General features: G+C 40.8%; 1 protein-coding gene across 4 annotated transcripts in view; it reads right to left on the reverse strand.

Moving 5' to 3' along the window:
- Positions 1 to 19272, reverse strand: part of LOC130922696 (adhesion G protein-coupled receptor A1) — a 264480-nt gene that overhangs the window by 214308 nt on the left and 30900 nt on the right. For all 4 annotated transcript variants that reach the window (XM_057847627.1, XM_057847628.1, XM_057847625.1 and 1 more), the window contains 2 exons: positions 4411 to 4482; positions 1029 to 1100 (listed from right to left, as the gene is read on the reverse strand). In XM_057847627.1, coding sequence (XP_057703610.1) covers positions 1029 to 1100; positions 4411 to 4482 — 144 coding nt within the window. The remainder of the gene's footprint in view (positions 1 to 1028; positions 1101 to 4410; positions 4483 to 19272) is intronic.

The following is a 19272-nucleotide window of genomic DNA, read 5'->3' on the forward strand; positions in this document are numbered from 1 at the left end:
TAGAAACCTAGCCCTCCAAAGGGCTAGCGTTACGTGAGAGAGTGACAGTAACGTTATATTTACGTATTAGCGCTGAGAAGTCTACTGCTTAAAGATGGCGGTTGTTTACTAACGCTGCCCAGACGCGGCCGAGTCTGTCATTTTGCATCTAGTCCTAAATGCATGCGATATCTATGAGACGCATCGGACACTAACTGCTACCACACTAGCATCCTGCGGACGTAGATTTTAAAAACGTTGGCATAGTTTGTAGCGGCTGTCGGCTGCAGTAAGTTTTTTTTTTTTTTTTTAATTACTTCTTCCTCTAAGCACGTGACGTCAGCACGTTGTCCCGCATTAAAAGTAGTCCGGGCAAAACGTGATGCTTAGAGCTGGCAAAATTAAACGATTCCTCGAGTTGAATAAAATTACTCGGATCAGTTTTTAAACTCGAGTTGCTCGAGTATTCGTTTCAGCTCTAATTCACAGTCACTCTTTCCAATTTTGGGGGCATTTACAGATCAACTCCTGTTGAGTTTGAGTTATTGCCTATTCATTCCCGGGTCACTTCCTGTTCTGTAACCCAAAATCAACAGGAGGTGACCCATGAATGCCCCAAAACCAACAGGAAGTGACTGACAATCAACAGGTAATGACCTGAAATGGCCCAAAATTACCTCGGTGCCTGGCATTGGCTGCCACTGATGGCCATAGAAATGGGAGGGGCCCATTTGAAGAGGGAGGGGTTAATTCCTGCCAACCTCCCAGATCAAATGGATTGGACATCTACTAGTGATAAACTTAGAGCAGAAGGATGAGGATAGCTTGTTCTTCTGTTTATTTGTTGTTTTAGCATATCCTAGAATGTTTTCCTGACCAATGTATCGATAATTGTTTTATCGCCATATCGTGAGATCATCGTTATTGCGAGCCTTGTATCGCATATCCTATTGTATCGTGTGGTACCAAGAGCTTCCCACCCCTAATCTGTACTAATAATATGAATTGCATCGCCAAAATAATAGTTTTATTGGAAACACATAACTTACAATTTCAAAAGATTTCCAAGATCCAGAAACATTTCAGGGTGGAAGCAACCTATCCTGTTGTTGGACAGGTCCCTGTAACAAAAAAAAAAAAAAAAAAAAAACACATTGTCAGACTCGTGAAGTGCGGAGAAGAATGAAATGACCTTGTATAGTACTTTTTATTGTAACAAAATAACTTTGCTTTAAAGCTGTGTAAGCACACTTGGAGGTAATTTGCATATTATTGGCTATTACCTTACAATTGGGGCAAAGGGTGACGAACTTGACACTTTGTAAAATGTACTTCAATATTCAAAGGCACGTAATGATTGAATTGAAATGTATTTTCTGTATAATCCTGGTTCTACTACTTTAACATTCAATAAGCCAAGTGTTTCAGTCAAGTGTTCATCTGTAAGAATTAACTTAATGTCATTTTTTAACTCCTTTTTTTTTTTTACCCTGCTTTGAATCCCCAGATGCTTGTAATATTTTGGCAGAATGTGGCGTGACCACATGCAAATGAGCAAAACTATTTTTTTTTAATCCGCTTCTTATCTTTATATCAGTGTTGTCTGAAAATATAGCAGACATAGATCTGCCGAGATGAAACTGCAGATGCACACCCGTGACGGTGAAACAATATATGCCTGCCATTCTATTGCACACCGTCATCCACTGGCTAACCTTGCTTAACCTTTTACTCATTACATAACTATTGCTAGTATTCCAATGCTCAAACACGCGAAAATGTAGAGGGGTTTGCGCGTCAATGGATCTGTGTCCTCATGCTCTGTAATTAAAGACCAGCTTTGCAGGAACAGCTGCGGGAAAATAAACAGAGCACTCACAATCACCGGTTAGGGAGCACTTAAATTAACACTTTGCTTCTCCATGAGTTTGGGAAACACACACACGCATATAAACAAGCAAAACACACACAACTAAAAATAGGCATGGGTGATTCAAAAAAACAAAAAAACTACGAGCCTAACCATCTATCGAATAAACTCTTCATTAATTAATGGTGGGTTTAAGATACACAACCTTTGACCACAGTCAATACACCATGCCTTAGAAGAAATAACTGGTCAAGTACATAACAGGCAAGTATATTAAGGAAAACAGTTGCAGTTACCACAGTTACCTCCATTAGCTGGAGTGAATGTTTTGCGATCTCCAGTTTGCAGAAGTCAAAAGACAGTTGCAGAAGATACAATCTGTTATTTAAAGTGTATACGACATTTAAAGTGAAATCTTAAAGACCAAATGTGAAGTAATTCCATAAAATGCCAAATAGGGTCACAATTAAAGTAATTAAACATTGTCCAACAAATAAAGCATGAAAAAAATAATTTATATGTTGTATATTTGACAAAATAATCGCGTTTCTGATGTTCGAGCCTGAAAGGGGACGAACCCGGAAGTGACACGTCACACCGAGAACAGCGATGGGGAGCGCTCCATACGGCCGCCATACAAAGCCTTTCAAACAATGATTCAAACAGCGATATAAGCGATAGATTGAGGGCAAGTGAGGAGATCCAGGTTTTTGAAGAGTTGGAGGAAGAGGAGGAGGTTGGAATTTTATGTTGGACCGCACATGTATTAGCCAGACGCTAATCAGGATGCAAACAATGTGCCCAGACTACCTGACAAGGAATGGAGACAAGACCCATCAAGATTACAAGATTGGTAAGCTAGGTAGGCTGTTATTATTAGGGTTGTTCAGATCATGTTTTTTTGCTCCCGATCCGATCCCGATCGTTGTAGTTTGAGTATCTGCCGATCCCGATATTTCCCGATCCGATTGCTTTTTTTTTTTTTTTTGCTCCTGATTCAATTCCAATCATTCCCGATAATTTTTCATATACATTTTGGCAATGCATTAAGAAAAAAATGAATAAAACTCGGACGAATATATACATTCAACATACAGTACATAAGTACTGTATTTGTTTATTATGACAATAAATCCTCAAGATGGCATTTACATTATTAACATTCTTTCTGTGAGAGGGATCCACTGATAGAAAGACTTGTAATTCTTAAAGGATAAATGTGACTTTGTATATTGTGACTAAATATTGCCTTCTAGTGTATTTGTTGAGCTTTCAGTAAATTATACTGTAGCCATTTAACTGTTCTGTTATTGAGAGAGTTGGTACGCTTCATTAAAATAACAGAGGGAGAGAGTTGGTACGCTCCATTAACATAACATAACAGAGGGGTGTCTAACAAGTAGCACAAACGAATGGCACAAATTCGGAACCATTTTGCAGGAAATGAGGGACTTAGAGGGACATTATCACTCCAAACTAATATCTCAAGCCCCCCAATTTACCGCAAAATGGACCCGAATTTTTTTGTGCTCTGTCCGTGCTAGTTGTTAGAACACCCCTCTGTTATTGAGAGAGTTGGTATGCTCCATTAGCTGCGGGAGCTAAGCTAAGAAAAAGCTACGAGTGACGTCCCCACTCGAAATTAATATCTCAATAAAAGCATAATACTGTATCTACAAAACCGTTGCAGCACAAACTATTAACACCATTTTTATATAAATTTGCGTCTGATGGGGGGGCAACTTTACTGAGGCCCGTAGAGATGGTCACAAAGCACATATAGCAATATACAAAGTGAAGTCTTTTTTATTTATTCTTTTTTTTTTTTTAACTTCTGGGTCATCGTCTTTGCAATTGTCTTGCGAGCCATTTGCGGTCGTGCTGTGGCAATTTGCAATCGTGCTTTAGGAACTGGGGATTGTGTTGTGGCAATTTGCATTCGTGCTGCGAGCCATTTGCTGACGTGTTGTGGCAATTGGGGTTCGTGCTTTTGCCAATTTGTGATTGCGCTTTGGGAATTGGGGATCGTGTTGTGGCAGTTTGCATTCGTGCTTTTTTTTCTTTTGCAAAGCGTTTTCAATTGGGGTTCGTGCTTTTTCTATTTGCAAAGTGTTTGGACTTTGCATTTCGCCTGACACCTCTCGGCCACCGTACTTTTGGGCCTCTTTTGACCTCGTTGTGAGTTTGTAAGGTTGTGAATTCTGGTTAAACAAACTTGATGCCAATCAAAGCGTTTGTTCTTCTTTTCCCCCAAATTAGAATCGATAAGAGAATCGATAAAGAATCGAATCGTTAAGCAATATCGATAATGGAATCGGAATCATAAAAATCGTATCAATTCCCATCCCTACACGTGATCGGATCGGGACATCTCTAATATGTATTACCTTAAATTTAGTTTGTCGCCAGCAAAAGAAATTAGCCTCTCGGAAGCGGAGAGTATATATATCATTTAATTTTCATTTAGTGATCAAGATAATATGTTCATGTTATTTGCAAAAACAGATGGATTCTTCCCTTGTCCCCTAAAGAAGATTAATTCTTGACTTCATAATACTTACAGTCTCCTCAAAGTCAGCAGACCACGGAAGGCCCAGGGCTCCACTGTGCTTATCAGATTATTCTTCAGATCCCTGGAGAGGACGAACACGGAGTCAGAGTTAAGGTGGTGATTCAGATGCTGTGATCTCACGCCTTCTGTGGAAATGTGACTTCACACAAATCATAGATGTTGACTTTCTTACAGTTCAGAGAACAACATTTTCCAGCAGTGGTCAACTAATGAAAGAACTAGCTTAAGGTTAAGAAAGAAGAATGTTAGATAAAAAGATACTGTAATATCAAACATTGCTCAAACTTTTAATCACTCTCCATAACATTCATATAATTCCTTCATTCAATTATCTTCTGAACTGCATATCCTCACGAGGGTCGCGCACACACTTGCACCCACAGCCAATTTAGTGTGTCCAATCAACATACCATGCACGTTTTTTAGGGGATGTGGCCTGCAACCCGGAGAAAACCCAAGCCGGCATGGGAAGAACATGCAAACTCCACACTGGAAGGCCGGAGCAGGGATTCCACCCACCATCCCAGAATTGTGAGGTGGACGTGCTAACCACTGTCCCACCGTGCCACCTTCAAAACGTAAATCATTTTTAAACAAGAATAACGCAGAAAAATCCTTGTCTTTATTAAATGCTTCATTGAGTGAGTCCACTCAAATTCACTCACGCTGTCGAGAATAGCCTCTCATTTACACAATGAATGAGTTGACACAGCACACTTCAGACTGAGCTGCACGTTTAACGATGATTAACACATGTATGCATTTGATCATAGCGCTATTGAGGCTTCTCTGGCTAGATCAAAGCTACAAACCTGTCAATTAGGGATGCAATGATATAATTAAGTCACGGTACGGTACAATCTTCGATACGAGGGACACGATTTTCGATTCGATTAAATAATTTAATGCTCTGAAACAAAAAACTTTTTTTTAATGTTTTGTTTTTAACTTGCTAACAAGCAAAAATAACAATGCCATCATATAAACATGTATTATAGTGCATAATATTTATGTGCTTACTTCTTACTGATCTGAAGAAATTTTGTATAATAGCACTGAGAACAATCTTTACTGTTCGTAAAGTGAGGCGGGGCACACCGTTGATTGCTATTACTCTCTTTGCAGGTATGTTTACCACATGAGAAAAACATCCTATTTGTGGTCCGAGTCCATCTGTGTTACATACTGAATTAACAATATTTGCAGCATTATATATAGTCACTGGTATGGTTTGAACTTCCATTCAGTCATGGCGGTTTTTAATTCATGGATGTAGTATATGGACTACGCGTCACATGATCACTCTGGGCTCACGCAGCCAATGGCATGGGACTTGGGGGGGGGGGGGTCTAACGTAGCATATCTAGGTTGCTATTTGCTGATATCTAGTGTGTGCGTGTGAGTGTTGTCGGGCATTAAAAAAAGTTAACAAATGCCACAGAAGTCCCGTCTGCTCATTACTGCACAACACCAGTATTTGAAAATCAACTTTCATAAACAGGACGAGTTTGAAGTACAGCGCTCTTCATTTGTCACTCATTGTCCATCATGTAACCGTGAGTTAGCGCTCTGTGACCCACAATCTTAACCTGTCTTTTGTCAAAGCGAGGTTATTCGTAGCAGCCAAGTCGGCAACAATATACAGGCGGACTTTGTTGTACGTATTCGGAAAGGCAGTCTTTGTTTAATATGTACGAGTGGGGATAGCATATCAGCTCACCCAAAATGCTGCCAAACAACAGATCTGAATGATATAGAAGTCAACAAGCCGCCTCCTTGCATATCTGTCTTTCCTCGCGAGCAATGATCTTCGTGCGCCACAGCTCCCTCCTTTCATGCAGTTTGGGGAAGGAGTGGAGGAGGATGTGTGCTAGCGGCAGAGTTTGTTTTTTTAAGGCAAAGCTGCGCCGGACATTTTAGCGAGAGACGACAAAATAAATTTGGAAAATACATTTTGGGAGCTTTTCATTTGGATCGAATGTTTTTGCATATTGAATCGAAGAAGGCGTATCGAACCCTCACAATCCCATCACGGTGCTGGGTTATGGCTGCCAGCCGGGAACCTGGCAGCCAAAGTAATAGGGTGGTAGGTGGGTCCCACACTTTTTTTGTGGCGTGCCGTGCCGGCTGGGGGGCTGCGGCGGCGGCTCGTGGCCCAGGTGGGCGGACAGGGTTGGGGACGGGCGTGGGGTTGGTGGTGCTTCCCCTCTTGCCATCCCTGAAGGCCGGTAGATGGGCGGTAGGTGGCCCAGGGGACCACCCTGGATTCCGGGGGGGGAGACGAGGGCTCCTTTGCTGGGCAGCGGGAGGAGGGATGGGCTGCGCTGCCCCCCCGAGCTGGCTGGGTGGGGGCCGTTGCCCTGTGTCGGCGAGCGCGTGGCGTCTCCGCTCGTCTGCGTGGCTGTTGCGTGCCCGGTGGGACTCGCGTGCGGCTGGATGTGATTGGGCGCGCTCGGGCGGGGGGTCCCGGTGCCGGGATTGGCGATGGGGCGACATAAGGTCGGTTGCCAACGGGCTTACACTCACAAGGGATTCACAATATTACTGGGTTCTAGATCACAGAGATGATTTGTGTACACTCTACCCCTTTTTATCACTTAGCTTATAGACTCCCCCACCTCCTTCCCCCTCTTTCCCTGGTCAACAGGCCCCCCACATGGTGTCAACCGTAAATACATTTAGCTGACGATAGCACCAACATATTAGTAGTTAGTGTAGATAGGCGTTCAATGTATTTGTTGTTGTTGTTTGTGTTTCTTCTCTTTCTTCTCTTGTGTTTCTTTACTTCTGTTCCCCCATAACCCCGTCCTGTTCGCTGCTTTGTTATAATAAACGAGGTATGTTGAACGATCAAAATGGGAGTATGTCAGACTCTCAATGTGAAACATTAAAACTGTTCAGACAATCCGGGCACTTACAGAGGGGAGAACAAGTATTTGATACACTGCCGATTTTGCTGGTTTTCCCACTTGCAAACAATGTAGAGGTCTGTAATTTGTATCATAAGTTCTCTTCAACTGTGAGGGACGGAATCTAATACAAAAATCCAGAAAATCACGTTGTATGGTTTTTAAATAATAAATTTGCATTTAATTGCATGAAATAAGTATTTGCTACATCACAAAATTCGAACTTAATATTTGGTACAGAAACCTTTGTTTGCTATTACAGATACCAAACGTTTTCTGTAGTCCTTAACAAGGTTTGCACACACTGCAGCAGGGATTTTGGCCCACTCCTCCATGCAGATCTTCTCCAGAGCCTTCAGGTTTTGGGGCTGCTGCCGGGCAACAAGGACTTTCAGCTCCCTCCATAGATTTTCTATCGGGTTCAGATCTGGTGACTGGCTAGGCCACTCCAGGACCTTAAGATGCTTCTTACCGAGCCACTCTTTAGTTGCCTTGGCTGTGTGCTTTGGGTCGTTGTCATGCTGGAAGACCCAGCCATGACCCATCTTCAGGACTCTCACTGAAGGAAGGAGGTTGTCAGCCAAGATCTGGCGATACATAGCCCCATCCATCCTCCCCTCAATACGGTGCAGTCATCCTGTATCCTTGGCAGAGAAGCAGCCCCAAAAAATGATGTTTCCTCCTCCATGTTTCACGGTTGGGATGGTGTTCTTGGGGTTGTACTCATCCTTCTTTTTCCTCCAAACACGACGAGCCGAGTTTAGACCAAAAAGTTCCATTTTGGTCTCATCCGACCACATGACCTTCTCCCATTGCTCCTCTGGATCATCCAGATGGTCAGTGGCAAACTTCAGACGTGTTTGGACATGCACTGGCTTCAGCAGCGGGACCTTGCGTGCGCTACAGGATTTGAATCCATGACGTCGTAATGTGTTTCCAATGGTTTTCTTCGAGACTGTGGTTCCAGCTCTCTTCAGGTCATTGACCAGGTCCTGCCTTGTAGTTCTGGGCTGATCCCTCACCTTCCTCATGATCAGTGATGCCCCACAAGGTGAGATCTTGCATGGAGCCCCAGACCAAGGCAGATTGACCGTCAACTTGAACTTCTTCCATTTTCTAATAATCGCTCCAACAGTTGTTACCTTCTCACCAAGCTGCTTACTTATTTTCCTGTAGCCAATCCCAGCCTTGTGCAGGTCTATTATTTTATCCCTGATGTCCTTACACAGCTCTTTGGTCTTGGCCATTGTGGAGAGGTTGGAGTTTGTTTGTTTGTTTGTTTGTTTGAGCATGTGAACAGGTCTTTTATACAGGTAACAAGTTCAAACAGTTGCTGCTTTTATGAAGTAAAATAAAAGTTTACATGTTAAAAAAAAAAAAAGTTGCACATTCTGCGATGTGACTATTGCGCATGTACACATTGCGATGGCAATTTTCAAACGATATATTTTGCAAGCCTAATATACATTGTGAAAATCTTATTTGGTATACAGGTATAATAAAATGGTGAAATTTTGTGAAATATTTGCTGGCTAGACAGTACTAACAATTTCCTGCTTGCTTAGCATCCTGACCACACACAGTCGAGAGGGAATAACACCACGTGTGGTTTCATTCAAGGACTCTACATCGGCCACTACCGCCCAACTCAAAAATCTTCATCACAACCAAAATTCTCACATTTGGCTTTCTCAGCTGGCTAAACGATATTTACGAAATGGCGTCAAAGCAACGGGTGGTTCTCATCTCTGCTCGAATCTAAATTGTCTTTGATCGTGTGCTATGTGACACTGTAAGAGCGATTGTAGAGTGGAGGCCCAGAAGTCATCCATTTTGCTTGAAGCACCTTCTTTCATCTTTGACCCCTGTAACCATCCCTCATGTTCTTTGCTGAACTAACGGAAAATGCTTCCCTTTTCATATGAACTGATTTACGGGAATTGCAAAGGGTCGTGACAACTGACCTGTATACAGCCAATCAAGTTAGAAGTTCAACATACAGTAAATTTTATTTCATTACATACAGTATTTTTCAGACTATAAGTCACAGTGTTTTTCATAGTTTGGCGGGGTGTGCGACTTATACTTTGAAGCGACTTATGTGTGAAATTATTAACACATTATTAGATCATTTCACATTTTATTTTGATGTTTTGGAGTGACACTGATGGTTTGGTAAACTTTAATACTGTAACTTAATAGCTATGTTACGTTAACATACCATGTTCGCATTTCGTTGTTCATGCACCATACTGCACACTTATTCAGCATGATGTTCTCAATTGTATTTTCATTCTAAATTGCCTTTCAAGATGACATATCTGTTTTATGTGTTGGATTTTATCAAGTAAATTTCCCCCCAAAATGCGACTTATACTCCAGTGTAGGGGTGTGACAAAATATCAAAATAGTCATATATCGTGATACTTTGTATCCCAAAAGGTTATCGATATGCTCCTGTCAAGAATCGAGATATTGTTTTAAAAAGGTGTCAATTAAGAAAAAAAAAAAAAAAAAAAAAGGCTGCCATTGACGGTGCTCGACGCCCAATCCATTTAGACTGGGAACGTTCGTTCATTCAAAACCAGAGCATTCACAATCATTCGGTCCGATTTTCGGGGCATTTACATGTCACTTTCTGTTCATTTTAGGGCATTTACAGGTCATTTCCTGTTGAGTTTGAGTCACTGCCTATTCATTTGGGTGATTCTCAGGTCACTTCCTGTTCTGTAACGCAAAATAAACAGGAAGTAACCCATAAAGTACCCCAAAATCAACAGGAAGTAACTGAAAATCAACAGTTAAATGACCTTAAATGGCCCAAAATTACTCATTGCCTGGCATTGGCTGCCACTGACGGCCATAGACGTTCAATCCATTTGAAGCGGGAGGGATGGCAGCGAATGAACGAATGAACAAATGAACGAATGTTCATTCACTGCCACCCTCCCACTTCAAGTGGATTGGACGTCTACTACTGATAAACTCATTCCAAGTCACAGCAGAAGCTTGTTTTTCTGTTTATTAGTTTTTTGTACAATATCCTAGAATGTTTTCCTGACCAATGTATCAATAATCGTTGTATCGCTATATCGTCAGATCATCGTTATCGTGAGCTTTGTATGGCAAATCGTATCGTATCGTGAGGTACCAAGAGGTTCCCACTGCTACTCCAGTGCGACTTATACAGTATATGTTTTTTTACCTCTTCATTGGGCATTTTATGGCTGGTGGGACTTATACACAGGTGCGACCTATAGTCCAAAAAATACGGTAATTTTAAATATTTTGGTTTTCAGAACAAGATGCATTAAAAAAATAAATAAATAAAAGGACCCCAAATTGCATGGTATTTATGATTAAAAATGCCAATAAATATGGCTACAGTCCTCACCATAACTGTAATAATGGAATACTGGAATATTAACAGACACTTTCAACTTATTTTGTTATTCTTGTTTCAGTAGTTTTAGTTTTATTATTGAACTTGAGAGTTGATTGCTTTGAGATTTCAGATGTATCTATGCTCTGAATTACTTTAGATTTTTTAAATTATTTTTTTGCTGCTTATAAGACAAGGATAGGATCCCACGAGAGTTCAGAAAGTACCTTAGAGTAGGCCTGCACAATATATTGTTTGAACATCGCCATCGCAATGTGTGCATAATAATAATAATAATATTAATAATCCATTTTATTTCTAGAGCGCTTTTCAAACCACGCAAAGACGCTTCACAAGAGACATGGAATCACAGTACAATAAAAAAAGGTATTAAAAGGATAAGATTAAAGATTAAAAGCACAATAGAGAGAAATAAAGATATAACAGAGCTAGGGGTTATGGTGGGTAAGAGTGAACAGGTGTGTTTTCAGTCTCGATTTGAAAAGTGATAGGGTAGATATGCTGCGAAGATCAGGGAGTAGGGAGTTCCAGAGCTGGGGGCACACTGACTAAAAGCTCTGGAACCAAAGGTGGAGAGGCGGACACGGGGGACAGAGAGGGGGAAAATAGTGGTAGAGTGAAGTGGACGGGTTGGATTGTTTAAACGGAGTAGATTGCAAAGGTAGGGAGGGGCCAGGCCATGGAGTGTTTTGAAGGTGATGATGAGGATCTTGTAATTGATTCTTTGTTTGACGGGGAGCCAGTGAAGTTGACGGAGGATGGGGGTGATGTGGCGTGCTGCTGAGTTCTGGATGCGTAATGCGCAATAGTCCCATCGCAGGATGTGCAATTGTTTTTTTTTTTGGTTTGTTTTTTTTTAAATGTAAACTTTCTGTTTTTCTTCATATAAACAATTGTGCAGAGGCATGGCTTCCTGGATCCCTTTCATATACACCTATCTTCATCATTCATAGATAAACCCTCTTAGCCTGGTATTATATGAATATTAGGGATATCCTGATTGCATATTTTTGCACCCGTGACCAAATCATTTGAGTCTCGATCCAATACAGAAAAAAACCCTATATAAACACTTCAGACTGTGCACCAAGCTCAATGATTAACACATTTGTGCCTTTGATAATAGAGCTACCGAGGTGTCTCTGGCCAGATCAAAGCTCCAAACCTGTCAATCATCGTTAACTTTAACTACCAAACGCCAGCTGACCAAGAAAAAAAGTTTGGTTGCACTGTTTTTCAGGAGGTTGGGTGAGAGGCTGTATGAGCATGAACCAGAAAAACATTAATATGGCAGAAAACACAGACAAGACTGAAAAAGCAGTTTCTGCTCTTTAAAATAAACTGCTGTATTTTAAGCCAAAAGAACTTTTGTGTTTTTATAGAACAATATGTCTATATGCTGCAATAGCAGATTCATGGCGCATTAAGCCCCCGAACTATTTTTTAGTTGCCCGTTATACCCTGGAAACCCCCGTTTACAGACGCACAACCGCTTTCGTTTCAACCCTGCCATAAAAAGAAGGTAAGTAATTATTGAATATCAGTCATTTTTAGCTTAGAATCATTTATTGAGGTCTAATATTTCATTTAAAAAAAAACGACTTAAAAATTATTCACTCGCATATTTTAAACTTTTTAAAAAATTACGTCACAATGAAAAAATGGTGTCTGTAAATAAGTCACTGATATCTACCTCATAACTATCGCTTAATTGTATTTTTTTGTTACTGTCACATTTTCCACGATATGTTAGATGATAAATAATCAATCCAAACAAAGAAAAATTGGGAGAAAAAAAAACATTTAAAAGGGTAAATATATGAAAAAGAACATCTCGACCAGTCCTTGATGTCTGCGATTTCTGCATCACGACCCTTGTTATATTACCATGTTTCACCCCTAAAATCCCCCAAAAATCCGGCTATAGCCATTCACATCTGTGTCTTGACACTCGGTGATACATGCTACATGGGGTTTTTGGATCGAAACAAGGTAAGTACGCAATAATAGCTCATTAAAATCATGGCGTCTTTAATTATGCTCTCTCATGGTCTCACCTCCAGTTAGGGTTTTGCTGTTTAAATGTTGTTGGTTTTTTTCTAATCCTCTTCTGGTCAAAATTTTTCTTCCCCCAGAAAATTGAGATTTTAAGCTTTCCAATGATATCTCACACGTGCATATCAGACACTTTTGAAATTTGGCCAAATTGGGGGTCTCAGAGCGGAACTTCAAGTCACCTGAGTGTTTTACGCCATATATTTTTTTGAATTAAATACCGAATCCTATTAACCTGATTCCGGTCCTCTTAAAAATGGCGCGATTGGCCTGATTTCCGATCATATGATCAGATCAGTTCCTCTCTAATGAATACAATGTGGTCATCGTGAGTCAACCAAAGGCTTCCCAAACAGAACTATTCAAGTCTGGTGAATTTTCCTCTAGTTTTAATATTGCAAGATACAGTATATCGCAACCCCCCCCCAAAATCGCAATGTCAGTTTTCTTCCAATATCAATCAGCTCTTCCTTAGAGTTTATTGTTTAGTGTCTTAAGTGTATCAGTTGCTGACTTAGTTATTTTTCAAGTTTCAAAATCAGTACAAAAACAATCTTGATGTATACAATGTTGCAAAGGTCGGTCATGCTCCAAACCCCAATACAGCAGTGGAGAAGGACGCTTCGTCAGGCTCATTCTCAGGGGGCTTCACGCTTTATCGAATTGAGACAGCCTATGCGCTGACGTCATCAGTCTTCAAATACATGAATTGGGACACAGATATGTGGCAGGTTGCTTTCTGGATCAATTTGAGTACATCAAATACACACCCACAGTCATGATAAACAGTAGCACGGACCAGACTACACATCATGCAGATCCCTAGGGACAAAAAACAACTTCGTTACTATATTTATCATGTGTGGGCTGAGTGAATATATCACAATATTGATCCAATTATAGAAAAATACTATTAGATTTGCAAAAGGTCAAGTCTCACATGAAGTAGGCAAACAAAACAGAAGCCTGCTTCAGGCACTTGGGCACTCATCCAAATAGAAAGTGACGCTGAATGATGTATTTGATTGCCCATACACTTAATGAAATTGAGACGACGGAATGCACTGATTTGTATCACACTAACATTAGGGTGACTCAAAGGGGGGAGTTTGTCTATACTGCATACGGTAATTTGTTTCCAACAAACAAGACAATATGTCAATGTAGTAAAAGAGCATATACTGTAAAATACACCATCCATAATAAATGGAAACTACAAGTAAAAAAAGTAAGACATTCATTAACACATACATATTGTACAGTGCCTTGCAAAAGTATTCGGCCCCCTTGAATCTTGCAACCTTTCGCCACATTTCAGGCTTCAAACATAAAGATATGAAATTTAATTTTTTTGTCAAGAATCAACAACAAGTGGGACACAATCGTGAAGTGGAACAACATTTATTGGATAATTTAAACTTTTTTAACAAATAAAAAACTGAAACGTGGGGCGTGCAATATTATTCGGCCCCTTTACTTTCAGTGCAGCAAACTCACTCCAGAAGTTCAGTGAGGATCTCTGAATGATCCAATGTTGTCCTAAATGACCGATGATGATAAATAGAATCCACCTGTGTGTAATCAAGTCTCCGTATAAATGCACCTGCTCTGTGATAGTATCAGGGTTCTGTTTAAAGTGCAGAGAGCATTATGAAAACCAAGGAACACACCAGGCAGGTCCGAGATACTGTTGTGGAGAAGTTTAAAGCCGGATTTGGATACAAAAAGATTTCCCAAGCTTTAAACATCTCAAGGAGCACTGTGCAAGCCATCATATTGAAATGGAAGGAGCATCAGACCACTGCAAATCTACCAAGACCCGACCGTCCTTCCAAACTTTCTTCTCAAACAAGGAGAAAACTGATCAGAGATGCAGGATCACTCTGGATGAACTGCAGAGATCTACAGCTGAGGTGGGAGAGTCTGTCAATAGGACAACAATCAGTCGTACACTGCACAAATCTGGCCTTTATGGAAGAGTGGCAAGAAGAAAGCCATTTCTCAAAGATATCCATAAAAAGTCTCGTTTAAAGTTTGCCACAAGCCACCTGGGAGACACACCAAACATGTGGAAGAAGGTGCTCTGGTCAGATGAGACCAAAATTGAACTTTTTGGCCACAATGCAAAACGATATGTTTGGCGTAAAAGCAACACAGCTCATCACCCTGAACACACCATCCCCACTGTCAAACATGATGGTGGCAGCATCATGGTTTGGGCCTGCTTTTCTTCAGCAGGGACAGGCAAGATGGTTAAAATTGACGGGAAGATGGATGCAGCCAAATACAGGAACATTCTGGAAGAAAACCTGTTGGTATCTGCACAAGACCTGAGAATGGGACGGAGATTTATCTTCCATCAGGACAATGATCCAAAACATAAAGCCAAATCTACAATGGAATGGTTAAAAAAAAAAAAACGTATCCAGGTGTTAGAATGGCCAAGTCAAAGTCCAGACCTGAATCCAATCGATAATCTGTGGAAAAAGCTGAAGACTGCTGTTCACAAACACTCTCCATCCAACCTCACTGAGCTCGAGCTGTTTTGCAAGGAAGAATGGGCAAGAATGTCAGTCTCTCGATGTGCAAAACTGATAGAAACATACCCCAAGCGACTTGCAGCTATAATTGGAGCAAAAGGTGGCGCTACAAAGTATTAACGCAAGGGGGCCGAATAATATTGCACGCCCCACTTTTCAGTTTTTTATTTGTTAAAAAAGTTTAAATTATCCAATAAATTTTGTTCCACTTCACGATTGTGTCCCACTTGTTGTTGATTCTTGACAAAAAATTAAAATTTTATAACTTTATGTTTGAAGCCTGAAATGTGGCGAAAGGTTGCAAGGTTCAAGGGGGCCGAATACTTTTGCAAGGCACTGTATATACAGTGGGGCAAATAAGTATTCAGTCAACCACTAATTGTGCAAGTTCTCCCGCTTGAAAATAAAAGAGAGGCCTGTAATTGTCAACATGGGTAAACCTCAACCATGCGAGACTGAATGTGGGGAAAAAAAACTGAAAATCACATTGTTTGATTTTTAAAGAATTTATTTGCAAATCGTTGTGGAAAATAAGTATTTGGTCAATACCAAAAGTTCATCTCAATACTTTGTTATGTACCCTTTGTTGGCAATAAAGGAGGCCAAACATTTTCTGTAACTCTTCACAAGCTTTTCACACACTGTTGCTGGTATTTTGGCCCATTCCTCCATGCAGATCTCCTCTAGAGCAGTGATGTTTTGGGGCTGTCGTTGGGCAACACGGACTTTCAACTCCCTTCACAGATTTTCTATGGGATTGAGATCTGGAGACTGGCTAGGCTACTCCCGGACCTTGAAATGCTTCTTACCAAGCCACTCCTTTGTTGCCCTGGCTGTGTGTTTGGGATCACTGTCATGCTGAAAGACCCAGCCACGTCTCATCTTCAATGCCCTTGCTGATGGAAGGAGATTTTCACTCAAAATCTATCGATACATGGCCCCATGCATTCTTTCCTTTACACAGATCAGTCGTCCTGGTTCTTTTGCAGAAAAACAGCCCCAAAGCATGATGTTTCCACCCCCATGCTTCACAGTCGGTATGGTGTTCTTCAGATGCAATTCAGCATTCTTTCTCCTCCAAACACGAGAACCTGTGTTTCTACTAAAAAGTTCTATTTTGGTTTCATCTGACCATAACACATTCTCCCAATCCTCTTCTGGATTATCCAAATGCTCTTAGCGAACCGTAGACGGGCCTGGTTGTGTGCTTTCTTCAGCAGGGGGACACGTCTGGCAGTGCAGGATTTGAGTCCCTGGCGGTGCATTGTGTTACTGATAGTAGCCTTTGTTACTGTGGTCCCAGCTCTCTGTAGGTCATTCACTAAGTCCCCCCGTGTTGTTCTGGGATTTTTGCTCACCGTTCTTGTTATCATTTTGACGCCATGGGGTGAGGAGGGAGTTGAAAGTCCGTGTTGCCCAAAACATCACTGCTCTAGAGGAGAGCTGCATGGAGGAATGGGCCAAAATACCAGCAACAGAATGTGAAAAGCTTGTGAAGAGTTACAGTGTTACTGTGGTCCCAGCTCTCTGCAGGTCATTCACTAGGTCCCCCCCCCCCCATGTGGTTCTGGGATTTTTGCTCACCGTTTTTGTTATATTTTGACGCCACGGGGTGAGATCTTACATGGAGCCCTAAATCGAGGGAGATTATCAGTCTTGTATGTCTTCCATTTTCTAATAATTGCTCCCAAAGTTGATTTCTTTAGTCCAAGCGTTTTACCTATTGCAGATTCAGTCTTCCCAGCCTGGTGCAGGTCTACAATTTTGTCTCTGGTGTCCTTCAACAGCTCTTTTGTCTTGGCCATAGTGGAGTTTGGAGTGTGACTGACTGAGATAGTGGACGGGTGTCTTTTATACCGATAATGAGTTAAAACAGGTGCCATTAAAACAGGTAACGAGTGGAGCCTCGTTAGGAGAAGTTAGACCTCTTTGACAGGCAGAAATCCTGCTTGTTTGTAGGTGACCAAATACTTGTTTTCCACTCTAATTTGGAACTAAATTCTTTAAACATCAAACTGTGATTTTCTGGGTTTTTTTTTTTTTCCACATTCTGTCTCTCATGGTTGAGGTTTACCCATGTTGACGATTACAAGCCTCTCTAATCTTTTCAAGTAGGAGAACTTGCACAAATGGTGGTTAACTAAATACTTATTTTCCCCATTGTACCTTAATCACACATCAACTTATTCAGGTAAATAAAGTTATTTATTTATTGTTTTGCTATTCAGTCGTTACATCATCTGACATGAGACTTGATGTGGATAACCTTACTGAGATAGTGGTCACACAATCATAACCGGCAATACGGAATGGCCTTCAGAGACTCGCTATGTTCTCATCAATCACTTCCACACGGTGGCAGAATACAATTCATTCTTTGGATGGAACAAGAGCTAAACTTTTTAAAGGACACCTCATAAGGTGTTCGGCAAAGAGTTTGGAGAGTGAACAATTTCAAATGCCAGTCACCAAACTATAAATTGTGAGACTTTTTCTCCCAGTTTTTCATTTACTCACCCTCATGGATCTGTTTGTAAAAAAAGAAATAAACGGTTTGTGGTTCGAGAGGATGATACAAATAGTAACCCATTCATTTAAGTATAAGTTTATTTTTTTTTAAGTTGTGAGAACTTAAATGAAAGATGATCTGTAATGATCACATACTTGTAGATTATTCACTTGAACTCAAACAATGAGCTTTGTGTTGTGGGAACCCATGATTAAATAGCAAAACTAACTGGCCAGGGAACAGTGACAAGCTTTGTTCATGCTTTGCTACCGTGGGACCCATTTACAGTAACAGCTTGGGTCCACATTAGACAGTGGAGCACTTGGGGAGGTTCAGCCCATTAGCTAATACAAAGAGACCCTTAATTGTGCCCCTCTGGCCATAAAAGGATTGTAAGATTAGACTGAATTGGAATATTTTTACTCAACTGAAATGTACCAATTGATTGAACATTGTACCAGGATCAACTTTTTGAAAACTTCCCTGCTCCAGCAAGATCGATAGATAAAATTGGCTGTGAACTCCCATTACTCAATTAAGGCAAAAGTGGGCGCAGAGTTTCCAAGGCACTTCATCACTGGTGGGAATCCATCTGTCATCCATCATCTACAAATTGTCAGTTTTTTGTGCTGAACATTGGACTATAAGGCGCACCTTCAATGAATGGCCTTTGTTTAAGTTGTTTTCATATATTGGGCGCGCCGCATTATAAGGCGCAGTAGTAGCAGCAGTAGTAGTTGTTGGGGTTGTGTTCTGCATCTCATGATTAACTCATTCACTCCCAGCCATTTTCACCGGAGCAAGGCCCTTCGCTCCCGGCCGTTTTACTGGATTTTGATTGATTTTTCAGGGCCCACAGAAAATTCTGTTCTATTGCTATATAAAGATGGAAAACACCAAAAGAAAGATTAGACCCTCTTCTTTCAGCAGAAAAAAAAGTTACCGGTAGTTCATATCTTTTTCCATTCTTTAGAAATCAGCATTCGAAAATAGCTTAGTTTGAGCAATTTTCCAATTTCTGATGAAAAAACTGAGAAATTGAGCTTTTTGTGAAAGCATATATTTCAAACATAACTTTGACTTATACACAGCTATTTTTTGCTTTAATTACATCCCAAACATCTGAATAATGTTTTCCTTTTACAAAATAAGATGAACAACAAGACAAATAGAGCTTTTGATAGCAAAGTAACAATTTATTTACACATAACTAACTGAAAGATGACGCTGTTCTGGACATGACAGCCGGTTAAACCTTTCCCTCATCGCCGTTTGTCTCATAAAGATGAATTTTTTTGAGTCTCTGCAGGCTCTGCTCGCGAACAACACGGATTTAAAGGCATTGTCCGCTGCACTAGTGGTCCCGGTCATTCTGCTCGGTCGTCCACCGCCTGGCTTCCTGGGCGTCCTACCGGTTGTTCTGCTCGGTCATGCA

This window comes from Corythoichthys intestinalis, chromosome 10, assembly GCF_030265065.1.
Source record: "Corythoichthys intestinalis isolate RoL2023-P3 chromosome 10, ASM3026506v1, whole genome shotgun sequence".
Taxonomy (NCBI): Eukaryota; Metazoa; Chordata; class Actinopteri; order Syngnathiformes; family Syngnathidae; genus Corythoichthys; species Corythoichthys intestinalis.